The sequence below is a fragment of the Olea europaea genome, chromosome 20 (genome assembly GCF_002742605.1).
Source record: "Olea europaea var. sylvestris chromosome 20, O_europaea_v1, whole genome shotgun sequence".
Taxonomy (NCBI): domain Eukaryota; kingdom Viridiplantae; phylum Streptophyta; class Magnoliopsida; order Lamiales; family Oleaceae; genus Olea; species Olea europaea.
Window position 1 is genome coordinate 17,752,076 of NC_036256.1, and position 14,610 is coordinate 17,766,685.

Genomic DNA, 14,610 nt, shown 5'->3' on the forward strand with positions numbered 1-14,610 from the left:
AGATATATCAAATTTCATTATTTCATATACCTAAACCTTTTTTGGGGTTTTATAATTTATTATGTCTAAATATTCATCAAGAGTATACGCCTTTTTAATGAAACTATCTTCGTAAATTGCTCCATTTTCATTTTGAGATTTTTTCCATTATAATCAAATACCATCACACTTAGACGTGCTATAGATATATCAAATATAATGTTATCAAATTGTCCTCCTAAAACATCAATTCATATTGGAACATTTAAAATTGATTGATCTCTTTGATCAGTAAATGCATCTAAATAAATTAACTTTTGAACTTCTCGTTCGAATTCTTTTTGCTTGGATTTATATAATGGCACATTTGTACATTATTTTCAGCTTCTTAGTTCCTCTTCCTAATGTTGAGAGAATTGTCCAATCAAATTGATAATCAGTAAATTTCATTATCAAATATCACCCATTTGATATAACGGTTAAAACTACGCATTTAGTTTCAACATTCTTTACTTTTCACCTCATTAAAATGTGGTAAATTAATTGTACTATCAAATAATCTGATGAAAAAATTTAACTCTGATCATAAGCCAATTATAACAGAGAACTATGATATTGGCAGATGCGTAATAGCATTCCCATGGAATTGGGAAAAACTTTGTTCTCAATTAATTGGGGGAGTATAACAAATAATAATGTTAAACCATTTATCGACATCCCAACCAACACTTCTTAAAATATTGAGATTTAGAATCACTAGTATTGACGAGATCAATCTTAATTGTATACTCTGAAAATTATGTTTATAATTTAAAATTTGAACAATAGCTTCGCAAACTTCAAGTTGTTAATACCATTCAATCATCCAGTATGTGTATCAAATCTATTAAATACAAATAATATTTAGATGATCAACGTGGAGAATGATGGAGCACCATTTATTACCCTAATTAATTTTCAAAAATATAGAAAATTTAGTTCTTATTTTAGCTAGTGATGATTAATTATAAATTTTCATGAAAGAGGACAAATATCATATAGGATTGAATTGAAAAATCTTCTGTTCTTCATTGAATATCCTTTTGAATTTTTAATTTCGCATCATTATTAATTCGGTAATGTAGCGTCATGCTCTTCAAAAGCAATAACATGTTATTATTTAAAATAATAAATTGTATAAAAATTCACTTTTCATGAGTAAAAACTTAATTTGAGTTATATCGTATTTAATTATGCTCTTTAGAAGCAATAATATTCTTTTAAAATATTAATAACGTTGTGTTACTTCAGGAACACCAATAAATTATTCTTTAAAAACATTAACTCATCGTGATATGTTTTTTTAGACAAATATTAACATTTACAGAATTGTATTTCTTTAAGAGTATTTTATATTTTATTATTGATTCTTCAGCAGCAATAAATCAATATCTTTATTTGAAATATCAAAAATTGTAATTCATGATCATGAGCAATATGTTAATACTCTTTTGAAGTATTGAAAATGATAATTCACGTTCTTCAAGAGCAAATAATGTTCTTTAAGAATATTAATTATAATGTTGTGTTACTTCAAGAGTAACAAAACAAACTATTTTTTAAAAATATTAACTCTTCAGAAGTATATTTTCTAGTAAAATAGTAAATTTTTTTACAGAGTTGTACTTTTTCAGAAGCAACAATGAAATATTTTATCATAATAGAACATTCAAAAATATTTAATCCGATTAAAGACATAAAATATATTCAATAATAATCTTACACGTAAGTCAATAAACATTATGTATAAAACTTGATTATTAATTTAGAATCTATAAACTAGGTTTTCATGAAGAGACAAAGTTAAGACAACATACGCAAAAGTTCTTTGAAATGCTTAGACCAATGATAGATTCAACCAACAATTCACTGTTGACTCCTCAACTTTATTACTATGAACTGGTTTGCATTAGTTGATTGACACATCCTTCTGGTTTTCAACAATGGCCAATTAAATGAAGCCCCGTTTGAGCCCCATTATTTGTATATTATAATGAGATGAATAGTATTTTTTTGAAAAAATAAGTGGTTAAAAAGTTTTTGATTTACGTGTAATATTATTTTATTGAAGATTGTATGGTTAAGAGTAGGAGATTATCATAATTTGCTTATACGCTCGACTCCGTGGTAAATATTCCAATTACTAAGTTAGTTTCCTCCGGCACGGCCACCAATTCAATTTCAGAAAGTTTCTTCACAGCTGAAGCGATGACATTTGCATAGCCAGGTCTGGTTGCGATTTTGGGTCTGAGCGATACGAAGGGAAAGAGAAGGCTTTGATATAGAATAAATCTAAAGAGTTCGGGCTTTTTGGGAAAAAAATAGGAATAGGAGAACGGAAGAGCCCGTGTGATAATGGGCATAGAGATTCAGCCCCCGTTTGGCCTCCATCCTCGCCAAATTTTAATGGTTCGAATAATGTTTTTTTTTTTTAAATGTGTGGTAGAAAAAGAATGAAAAATTTTTAATTTGCGTGTAACTTTATTTTATAGAAGATTGTATGATTGAAAATAAGAAAGAAAAAAAGAATGAGAATGTGCGTGTAACTTTATTTTATGAAAGATTGTGTAATTGAAAATAAGAAAGAAAAAAAGAATAAGAATGAGAATGGAGCCAAACGGGGCTCAATCTTGATAAACACTGATTTTCGAAGCCCTTTCTTGGTGCTGCCGCCGGATTGATGAGTTGCTGTTGAAGGAGCTTTGCCTGCCATGTGCTTGGAGAAAAGGTTTAGCCACATTTGGCCCCCATTCTAATAATTTTTTTTCTTTCTTATTTTCAACCACAAAATCTTTCGTAAAATAATATTATACGTAAATGAAAAAAATTTCATTCTTTTTCAACCCACATTCTTAAAAAAAAAAAAATACTATTCCAAATATTAAAATTAAAAAAAAAAAAAGGGGCCAAACAGGGGCCTAAATTTGGACTCTTATTGTTTTCTTGAAATTTGCTTTATATTGCTTGGTTTTCTTGAATTTTGCTTTATATTGCTTGGTTTGATCTAGGAATGGCAAAAAACCCCGTCTCGACCCGACAGGGTCCTACGTTCCCGAACAGGTTGGCGGCGCCCTGTCGCGGGGATGCCCCACCCCAAACCCGCCCCTTGAAGATAGAAAAAAAAAGGAATATCATTTTTTTTTCAACCACACGTTTTAAAAAAAATACTATTCCAAACATTAAAATTTGAATAAAAAAGGAAGGGGGCAGGGGGAGGCAAACAGGGGCTTTATTGCTCCGGAGGTTATAATCTTGGAACTTGAAGGAATTGAAAAACTTTTAAGAAAAATAATTATTGAATTAAGCCCCCGTTTGGCCCTCATTTTTTCATATGGTAATGGATTGAATAGTATTTTTTGGAGAATGAGTAATTGAAAAAATTGAAAAGTTTTCAGTTTACGTGTAATGTTATTTTATGAAAGATTGTGTGATAGAAAATAGAAAAAAAATGAAATTTAATTTAGCTGGGCCAAACAGAGGCTAAAGTTGCCATGCTAATAACGTGTTATGAAAATAATGAAAAAGAGAAAAGAATATAATAGTCAAAACTCAAGTGTGTATTATTAAGAACTAATACCCTATATTTATAGGATCCAAAATAAAGGTTACAATTGAAATCAAATAAACCATCTAAATTAGATAAAACTTATCTATATATCATGGTAATACTAAATAATCATCAATAATTATTTCATTATTTTACAACAAAATCATATTTTATCTTAAAAAATATTTATTCGAGATAGAGGGAGCAAAAGCATCTTGTTAGGATATATAGACAAGATTTTGAAAAGTAATCTACTTTTATTTCTTTGTTCTTTTTTGAAAAACAAATTTTGCGCAAGTTTTTTTTATGAATTATCGAATTTTCGTTAGAGAGGTTGTCGACGTTCTTGTTGTGACAGCACGAACATCTCCCTCTCCCTTTCAAAAAAGTCGCATAACAAACCGTTTCAAAAATCAAAAAATTGTACGTAAAAAGCAATTGGACAGTAGAAAAGAAAATGATCTTTAATCTAATGAGTAATGAGTAAGGTCTTGCTCGTGCAGAAGTATAAAGAACTATACACAATGTACAAGGTCATCATGTTCATGTATGAACCAAGCCCTTCACAACTTAAAACTGGAGTATGATAAACATATCTGGACAATTAACAGAACTTTATTTTTTTTCTTCATGAAGGTCATAATGGATATTTTGTTCTTAAAATCTTCCACGAACGACATCAATAGAAAAGATCAATCTTTTTTCTTCCTTAATTTTGTCTATTTCTATCTAATTCACCTTACTGAAAAGCACCATGAAGGATATGTTGCGCCTCACATTTTCGCACATGTACAGCCTCAAATAGAAATTATCATAACTCAGCCTTAAAAGGTTAAAGCTCATCTTTCACTGGTGGTGCCTGGTAACACTTTTCGTCCCAATAATAAGGAAACTTCAATTTGGCTGCGGTGTGTGGCATGAACCAATCATCGTATATGAACCTGAAACCAACAAGTTGGCAGCAATAAGTGAGGAGTAGATCTAATTCTTATTTCCCAGCACAAAACATAATCCCTAATCCATTGCACTTGGTTGCCACAGTATATGTCAACATTGCCAGCATGATATGAAATTTCTTGGTGGACTGATAGTATTTGAACTTAGGTCAGTGTTATAAGCTCAGTTTAAAGTATTAACTAAGTTACAAAAAAACAACTTATTTAAACTAAAATGCACTTAATGATCTAGGAATAAATAACTTACACTTTCACCGGCGGCCGAGATATGATGACTAACACCTGTAGATCCTCACTTTCATTAGTATTCCAGACCTGCAATAAGAACGGTAGACATACACAGTCAACAAAGCCCCAAATGCAGTCAAATCACATTCTGCCTTGAGTGAAGGGGAATCTACAAATTTTCTGACTGTCAATATTTGCTAAATGATTGATTAAGAACTGTACTGCCCAAATTTTCATTGAGAAAACAAAAGGGCAAAATATAATTCTGCTAAGATGTTCGACACACATTGAAGTACATGTACAATAATTTAAAAAGACATTAGTATGTCAATCTCCCCATAAGTACAGCTTATTTAATAGCAATTGAATAAACTTCTCCTCCCCTCCTGCTTGTCCTTCTCCTTTTGTCAAGTTGCTAAACCAATCAACTTGTATGGATTCATTTTATGTTACAATCCCAAAGAGGATTGGATATCCTAGGGAAAATGATGAATCAGTAGAGGACTCTATGCATCCTCTAGCATAATGGTGTTAAGTTTTACAGCTACTTGTTCACACATAATCTTAGTTTGTTGCATCAAGAAAGCAATTGCTTCCATCCAAATCTAGTGGACATTGTTTGCTTGGAAATCACCTTTCATTTTGACCTTTTTTGAAATCACCTTTCATTTTGACCTAATTATATATACCATTGAAATGCTAGTATCCATAGATAAAAGATGATTATGGGATACATTGATTCATTAGTTTCTCAAAGTCCTCCTTTAGTCACTGCCCATGGAAAACACCACCACATTCTTTTGAAAGTTCTCTTTTTTCATCCTTGATGTTTGACTATGAAATGAACAAATATCTTTTGAATGGAAAATGCACATCTCTTACCCTTAAAAGCGTATGGAAACCTCGTAGTCAGCTCTTCAATGTCTAAATTGATCGATCAAATATTTGCAGACTCCATCTCTATGAAGAAAATCATCCCAAATGCAAACACAAAATTGCATGTGTAATTTCAGAAGTGATATACAGAAATGTGAAATAGGTTGATCTTTGCTGTTGATCTTTGTTCCCTTGAAACTTTCATCTAGACCTAGTTACCAGGTGTGAAGAATTTACGGATGCTCCAATGGTTTCCATTGGTTAATATATCCATGTTTTCATTAGTTAATTGCTATAAAGTATGTCGAATTTATGGACGTCCAGTGGTTTAGTATCATATAGAACTCAGCAATCTTTGAGATCTGTTAAACCAACTCATCATTTTTAGTGGCAAAAACTTAGGTTAATAAATTTATTTGTCACCATGCCCTTTCACGTACAGTACATGTTCCCATACAAAAAGAACCGCCTAAGGGGGTTTTAGGCACTAGGAAGAGACATAACATCAACCAGAACACCAACAAGCAAATATAATTGCACTACTATCCCCAATGCTTATAAATCAACAGCATCAAGGGCAGTAGATATAAAAGGACAAACAGAGAGTGAAATGAGCATGCGCTAGAGGGTATGTTCAGGGGAAAGCACACTGCAACAAAAATACAAAATGAAGACGAAGCATAAACTGAGTTACTTAGCACACAGAACCAAAGAGATGTGGAAACCTAATGGTCAGTAAAGCATTCTTTTCTTTCTAAGGTGTGATGAAAGATGGATGGCATATGTTCTACTATTTCGCTTTATGATTTATCTGGTTCCTAAAAAAGAAAAACCCTAGTTGACAATCAGATCCACTCACAAATCATGAAGACTTTATCTGCCCTAATTTCCAATTGAACTCCGACACAAAAAGGTGGATGAACTTTTTCATTTGATGGTGTATAATTCGACTGTTGTGTGAAGAGTAATTTTATTGAAGAGTAATTTCAGCGATCCAGATGGATAAATCTTATAGCGTCAATTTAATGGGATACAAAAGACTATTATTTTTCAACTTCTATCTGTAATTATAATAATGGACATATTTGTCACGACTTTTTGAGACACAAACTACAAAGGACGTAATTATGACCATGCAGTCTGTACTCCTGATTACATTCTCTGTTCACCAGTCAGACATTCCAAAGGAGGCTATCCTACATAAAATTCTCCAAGGTTGTTGATGTTTCTTTTTCCCAATTTATTTTAAGGTAATGAGATGAACAGACATGTCAACATAAGCTCAAATGGAAGTATGGAAGAGTCAAAAGATTTGCATGGGTAGCCTCCTACACAGTAACACCACAAGTCAAAGTCAGGAAATCTGTGATTTTCTCTCCGTCGATTTCCCATGTTTACACCAACAAGTCTTCCAAACTTGATCGTTCAGATATTCCTCTAATTTATATGTAAAATATTATGATGTAATAGATATTACTTCTTCCGAGCTAGGGAAGATGATGAACTTAGGATCACTAAGATACATTGGCACCAATGACTTATAACATTATGCAAATTTTCCTAATTTAAAATTTTAAAGTAATTGATTCCATTACAAATCTACTTTGTTTTATTTATTAATTTACTTGTTATCCATTCAAACAACTTTCCTTAAAGCCATTCCTTCATTATCCGTTTATGCTGCTTAATTCCAAGAGAACATGCATGTATCCGTTCTTTTTCTCCTCTTCACCACCTTCTAAGTCAAAACTAATCTAAAAACAAGAAGAATGAAGAACAGAGGCCTTACCTGGTGAGCATCGTTGACAGGGATATGAAATGTGCTATTTGAGAAGATTGGAAACTCCTGTGGACTCCCAGGATATTTTGTATGTGAAGTAGTAGTAAGATATAGAGTGCCAGTTCCCTTAAGCACCACAAAAACTTCCTCACACGAGTGCCTGTGTATTGGAGTATGGGCTCCTGGAGCAAATGTCTGAAGCCACACTTCAACCTGTCACAAAAAAGAAGTAATCAATGATAATTTAGGGGGAGATGGAATTACTTTACTGGTAAAAACATAGAATATGCAAACATAGAGTTCTTGTTCATCCTAAACAATTGAATTTCTCTACCTCTTTAAACCCATGTATAAGGGAACCAGCAATTGTGATATGCGACAATCCAGGCCTCCCATAATTATCCTGTGTAAGTTCACTTATATTCCTCACTGTTTGCAACCCTGCATTTCAGTTTCACAAAATACAACAAATTCAGTTTCTGTTCATCCCAATTACTCAATTATAATTAAGCACACAAAGTGTTCTACAGAATGACTGACAGAAAACGCAGAATAAAAAATGCAATTCCGGGAATTTGTTAAAAGGACTTGCCTTCATTTGAACAATAGGAAGCTTCAAGATTTGCAGAAAGTAAAAGGGCAATCAAGAAACTGAAGTACAAGCCGCCCATGTTCGGTTTCATGAATCGCTCAGCCTCTGCAATCGAACAGTCTCCCCCACTGCCCAAATGAAACTACCCAAACTTCGCTTTGAGTTACATCTTATGAAATTTCGTCTAAGTCACTTCAAAATGGAAATTATTTCAATTTGATCAGTGTGGACTTCATATTTTTCTCTTTCAATTTGACTATTATAATTATAATCCCAATGATATTAAATTACATGTAAATAAATACTGGAGCCATTATATTGGTATCGGAAAAGGGAATCTTGAATATTGAATAACTGTCATAAAACAAGGTCGAATATTATACAAAAATGGGTGGAGTAATAAAAAATATAGCCAGAAGGGATACTTCAATAACAGCATCTAAAAATGTTTATACGAACTTATCTCATTATTTCGTGATTGTAAAACAATTGAATTTTGGAAAGGAAGTTTCATTTTTTTGGACAAACAACATTCTTTTTTTATTTTCGTCGTTTACATTGGAAGAATAGACTAAAAAATTTGTATGGTTCTACCTATAATTTATTAGTTTGGATAAGCAAAAGTGACTAAAAATAATAATAATAATGAATAATTATAATAAACAAATTGAAATTGAGTGACCAATATGAAACAAATCTATAAGTTGGATTACTTTCACTAAAGTTTTCCTTGGCCTTTGTTTGTCAATCATTTTACCACATTATTTTTCTACAGTACTCATTTTCAACCATGTATTCTTCATTAAAATAATATTACATATAAATAAATAAAAACTTCTTTTTTAATCATACATTTCAACACCAATCACTATTTCATAATGCACTTTTAAAAATTAAAGGGCACAAACAGGAGTTAGATAACGTTTAAGTTAGTTTATTTAAATTTTATGTTGCATTTAATTGCGAGCATGTAATTTGTATGAAAAAAAAATAAATTCTAGGCAATTGAAATACCCAAAACTTATTTATATGAAAATTATTAATTAAGAGCTTGTTCGAGTTACATTATTTAAAAAAAATACATTTTTAACAGTGATTTGACATCATTTCAACCATGTATTCTTCAATAAAATAATATTACACGCAAATATAAAAATTTTCCTTATTTTTTAACCACATTTTTTATTGATTTGACATGAAAAATGCATTTTTTTCTTAGAATATGGCTCAAACATAGGCTAAATGTATTTGATTGATTTAATTTTTAGCCTAAAAAATATTATATTTGTCATGTTTTTATTAGTGGGAGATGAGAGTGAGTAGATAGATGAGAGAGAGTAAATTTCCTGAAAAATAAAATCATACCCCCTTAAAGAATATATTTTCTTCAATTTTGAGAAAAATATTAACACGTGACCAAAAGTAGGAAAATATTTTTCATTAAAAATGTCAATTGAACAGTACAAAAGTAAAAATTTGAATGAAAAACATTAACAATCAAACGCGTCATTACAGTCATGTTATTATAAATAGATAAAAATAAGTTATAGATAAATGATAAAAATAAGTTATAGATAAATAATAATATTTGTAAATTTCACGAAATATGTAAATAAGATGTGATTTTGACTTTTATAAACAAATTATAAATGATAGGCAAACATGGGCTTACTCAAAAGTAAACCATGCACAGTCTCTATTTTATAATGAAAATGAAAAAGTACATGGTTTCTTATTTATTTATTTTTTTCCGCAAGAAAAAAAAAAGGCGTGTTTGATAAACGTAGGTTTTTCGTTCAAGTTTTATTAAAATATATTTTAATTACTAGCAAATTTGGTTAACATAACTATTTAGTCTTTACTAACTTTAGTAACACAATGGGTTAATGAGTTTCTATTATAATTTGTATATTTAACCCCCGTTTGAGCCACATTATTGTAAAAATAAGAATGAAAAATATAGTTATTATAAGCCCCACACAAGATATAAAAAGTCAAATATGGTGATTTGATGTGATGAATAACGATCATATTTTTCATTTTAATAAGGAAATAATGAGGTTCAAACAGGGCTTAGATTTATGTTAATAAAAAATATATTTACTCTTTTTAACAATATTTAATATTATTGAAGTAGCAAGAGTATTCAAGTTATTTCACTAATCAAATAACCCTTTTTGTAACAATATTAGTTTTTATCGAATGTTAGCAGTCAATAGAAAATGTTAAATTTTGATTCGGCAGCTCTAATAATATTTTCCGATGTTTGGCTTATGAATAATACTATGTGTACACCACACCACACCCGCCTTACAGCCCACACATATTTTATTGTATGTGGGAAAATTCTTGTTGTATGTTATGTACAAATTTTTATGTACACATAGCACACTCCTTGTATGTGAACCCCCTCCATACAAGGAAAGTGTAAGGTCGCATGTAAATGATTATGTACACGTAGCATTGCCTAAGTTTATTTTTAAATTTACCATGCACTCTTATATAATATAAAAAAGTTGTCTAGATTCTACACACTGTAACAAATATTACATAACCCTCAACACTTCCACTTTCTTATGCGTCAAACTTGCAAGTAAACATCAATTTCCACATCACCATTATTCATCACTACAGAAGGTCATCGTGAATTTCAAATAAACAATGTTATACGACTCATAGAACCCGAATTCAATAGTGTTGAGTTTCCTAGAAGATCGAGATGAAAGGAAGACAACAGAAAAATGTTGACTAAAGATAGTGTGAGATTGGTTGTCATTAACAACCCCACTATCACTATTGCACAAGTTCCTTGATTACTCGGTGCTTAGCATCCATACATGAGGTTTTCCTAAGTTCTTGAAACTACGATGAATCATAACTAATTTTTATCATACCACGACAGGTATGGTATATTCATCAAATGCCAACATAAAAAGTAAAAAACTTAGGAGGAGGAAATAAACTTAACATCAAGCAAACAAAAAATAGAAAACAAATGAATATACCTTAAAAAACAACTAAACTCTAAAGATAACTAGAACCTACGCTAAATTTCACTAGCCCTTCTAAGTCTTTCACATCAATGCCAAAGTGTACTATCCAATCAGTCGAAAAATGGGAGAGGTTCTCTCTTTCTCAAGCATTGCAAAACCATACATTATGTATAAGCACCATCTAATTAGAATGACAACATATTAACAAGGGATCAAATTCATTCAATCATTTAATGTTGGTAATGGGTTGTATCAAAAGGATAGAAGATTCTACTCGATAGGACTGCCAAAAAGGCGCTATATGATTGCAAAAAGAGTTCCAACAAATAAGTATCAAGAATAACATAGCTAGAGAAATAAAAGATTTTCTTTTGAAAACAAACAACATATATGGCTAAGCATAAAACATACTTTAGAGTTACTTCTTAGATTTTTGTCACTAAACATGTAGTTTTTCTTACTTTCCATTTAGCTAGGTTTTCGAGAAGACAAAAGCTAGTTCTGAGACTAAAAAGCTCAGTGCTTTGTCGATTTAGAAGAACTTTTAGAGAAAGATGACTAAAGTGATTTCTTCAAGAAGCTCATCTACAAAAACAGAAAAACAGAAGCACAAGCAGATGCTACTGCAGTCAGGCCCTTGTAAGGGCAAATGAGTTAGTTATTTTGACGAGAAGGTAAGGGTTACTTTCTCTCAAACCTAGAATCAAACAAACAAATGCCACAAATGCCATTTTTCACAAACTGAGTTCTATTTCCACTAGTAATCAAGAAATAGGGTTACTTTCTCTCAAACCTAGAATCAAACAAACAAATGCCACAAATGCCATTTTTCACAAACTGAGTTCTATTTCCACTAGTAATCAAGAAATCTTTATGCAAATCCTGAACTTAAAATAATTGCTTCTACAATGGCAGAAACTTCATGAAACGTAAAAAGGATGTAATATAATCCAAGAATGAATAGAGATTTTTTTTTTTTTAATCCAAAAAAAGAGAGAGGGTTATTAGAATAGCATAATCACAGTTGCCTGAGAAAATTTGAGTAAATGGAAAAATAATAATAACAAAAAGGATAAATCCCAGACTTACCTGTGAGTTCGTCAATCACATTTCCTATAAGGGATTTATCTTCCTTTCATTGCATTGATTCCTTATAGAATCATACTGGATTGCAAATCACCTTCATGATCAGCTCTAATAAATCCATCCTCGTACAAAAGAGAGAGCTTATTTAACAGTTGCCATCTCTACATTTCCGGAACCAGACCTAAGCCATTCGCTTGAAGGCTTTTGCAAAGAATCTTCCTCTGTATCTCTAATTCAGAACTCGACACACATTGATCTTTATCTTTTTGTGCATGGTCACATTAGCCCAAACAATTACAAACTTTAAACTTCAAAATAAAAACTGATCATTTTCATTTCAACAGTAAGAATTTCGGCACAACTTATGGATTAATTAATCTATATTTTTATTGAAAGCACAAAAATATGTCTGCCTATTCTTTACAGTGATGCAACAATTAACAAACATCAACCAACCAAAGGGAACATAATACATTGAAAATGGAGCCAAGTACTCTTGTCCTTTGGGAAATTAATCCATCTTTGCTTAAAATGCTAACCAACCCATCTCAGAGAAGATGCTTATTACAACACGTGCTCAAAGGTATGACATTGCATCAACCATAAGCCATGATAATTGAGAATTATGGATGCAAACGGATCAAGGAAGAAACCCACTCCTCGTGCTCAATACATATACTATTCTCTCTGTTGTAACCACCCAAGCTGTACCAAAGGGAAAAAGAGAATTATAGGTTTAGATGAAGGCTTAATTAGGTATCAACGTGAAGTGCTGATGAAATGAATACCTTCCAAGCATACATTCCAAAAAAGGCTACAGTATCTGCTGACCAAACGACGGCAAATGATTTCCAGAAAAATGGGATTACGACATTTAGCAATGGAATAAGGAGAAAGAGATAATTGAGAGCTTCTTTCTCATTCTTTGAGCAGTCTCGTGCACGAAGGGAAGGAATAGCTGCAACAGCAAAGATCAGCCCCATCAATATACACAAATAGTTATGTATAAATGATTAGGACTACAATACATTCTCTACTTTCAAGAAGAATTTGCAAAGAAGGAATAACCACCAACTAGTTAGAAACGTTAATTTGAGATGCTTCGTGAAATAATTGGCTCAGAATTAATGTTTAAGACGGATCTTCAGCTTCCTTGAAAATGATAAATTATCATTGTGAAAACAAGAAGGAAAAAAGATGAGATAAATTTTAGCAAGATAAATCTATTTTAACTAAGTCAACTATTACAATAATGGTCATTTAAGAACCAATATCTATGAATTCTAAAGAAACTAAAGCTATATGTCATTTTGTATCTAAGAACTGATATGGAATACTAACATAATCAAAGAATATTTAGCTCCCGTTTGGCCCACTTTAAATCTCATCAATTTAAATTATATTTTTCTCTCTTCTATTTTTAACTACACAATCTTCAATAAAATAATATTATACGTAAATCGAAAACTTTTCATTCTTTGACAACCACTCATTTTTCAAAAAAAAACACTATTCCTCCCATTATAATTCAAATTAATGGGGGCCAAACGCATGCTTAATCAGCCATATGTCTTTTGCAGAAGAATTAGAATGTAGTATTAAGTTGTAATTTTCCAGTTTCTTTTTATGCAACAAGGAATGAAGAAATGCTTACTGAACATCCAAATGGACCACATGCCCATTAGTCTCCATATGTCTGGTTCATTTGATGGGAATATGAGATTAAAAGAGAGAAATCCACCCAACAACATAGAGGCATACCCTTGAACCTCAAAAACAGAGTATAAAACTGTCCCAGGTACAGCAGGATTTTTGGTTGCAGTTGAAGCTCTCGGAGCAAAAGTAGCAGCAGTTTTTTGAACCACCTGTCGAAAGTGTGAATTCAATCATTTGATGCAGGAAGCTTGAAAAAGAAAAGAACAAATAAAAACCTGGAATTCATTTCAGGAGAAAAAACTGGATGCATTAAAGCAATCTTTCTCCTTTCAATTTATCTTGACCAGCATAAAATAAAGTCACAAATTATAATTCGTGAAGTAATGTAGTCATGTGATAAAGAAGAATGTTACAAGGAGGAAAAGTGCATCAAAATTCAATTCCTGGTCAAAGTTATTCCATTGACCATTTCAGAGCATTAGCGGTAAAAGAACCACAGGCGGTAAAAAAATTTATGCTGTTCCTGGCCTCTGTAATGTCCTCATATATTTAACCTATTCAATATCAAGCATAACATATGAAAACTTCTACCTGGATAAAAGATGTTCTTTATCTTCTAAAAATGTAGGCAAAAATGACAAAATTATATTAAATCATGCTTCCACTTGATCAGCAATGCCTATAATGCAAGCCCATAGCGAATGATCATATCATTACAACAATGAATCCTCTGATGTAAATTATATAATTAAGCACTGTTTTGGTATGTGTGTAGCTTTACAGCGAACTTTCAATAGTTTCTTTCTCTATCCTTGTTTTCCATAGACTAGACTAATAATTAAAATATAACTGTGATTCACAACATTAACATTTTGTCA

The 14,610-nt window shown here is 31.5% G+C and overlaps 2 protein-coding genes across 2 annotated transcripts; both read right to left on the minus strand.

Moving 5' to 3' along the window:
* Positions 1 to 4,007: 4,007 nt before the first annotated feature.
* On the minus strand, positions 4,008 to 8,238 carry LOC111369884 (auxin-binding protein T85-like). The gene is made up of 5 exons (XM_022991593.1): positions 7,998 to 8,238; positions 7,740 to 7,846; positions 7,415 to 7,618; positions 4,769 to 4,836; positions 4,008 to 4,506 (listed from the first exon to the last, which is right to left on the minus strand). The coding sequence occupies exons 1-5, from the start codon at positions 8,086 to 8,088 to the stop codon at positions 4,398 to 4,400; spliced, it is 579 nt and encodes a 192-aa protein (XP_022847361.1). The 5' UTR covers positions 8,089 to 8,238; the 3' UTR covers positions 4,008 to 4,397.
* Positions 8,239 to 12,132: 3,894 nt separating this feature from the next.
* LOC111369142 lies at positions 12,133 to 13,959 on the minus strand (the record flags this gene model as incomplete). The annotated part of the gene is made up of 3 exons (XM_022990624.1): positions 12,133 to 12,781; positions 12,865 to 13,034; positions 13,731 to 13,959. Coding segments are annotated over 3 exons (426 nt in total), but the record flags the coding sequence as incomplete, so codon positions are not given.
* Between the last annotated feature and the right edge of the window lie 651 nt (positions 13,960 to 14,610).

What these genes read in the sequence shown, in the direction of transcription:
- LOC111369884 (XM_022991593.1), bottom strand. Translation starts at nt 8,088, where the DNA reads ATGAAACCGAACATGGGCGGCTTGTACTTCAGTTTCTTGATTGCCCTT. An exon ending in TTCCTATTGTTCAAATGAAG is followed by an intron (nt 7,847 to 7,997) that starts GCAAGTCCTTTT and finishes ACTGAAATGCAG; the next exon opens with GGTTGCAAACAGTGAGGAAT. An exon ending in TCTCGGCCGCCGGTGAAAGT is followed by an intron (nt 4,507 to 4,768) that starts GTAAGTTATTTA and finishes TGTTGGTTTCAG; the next exon opens with GTTCATATACGATGATTGGT.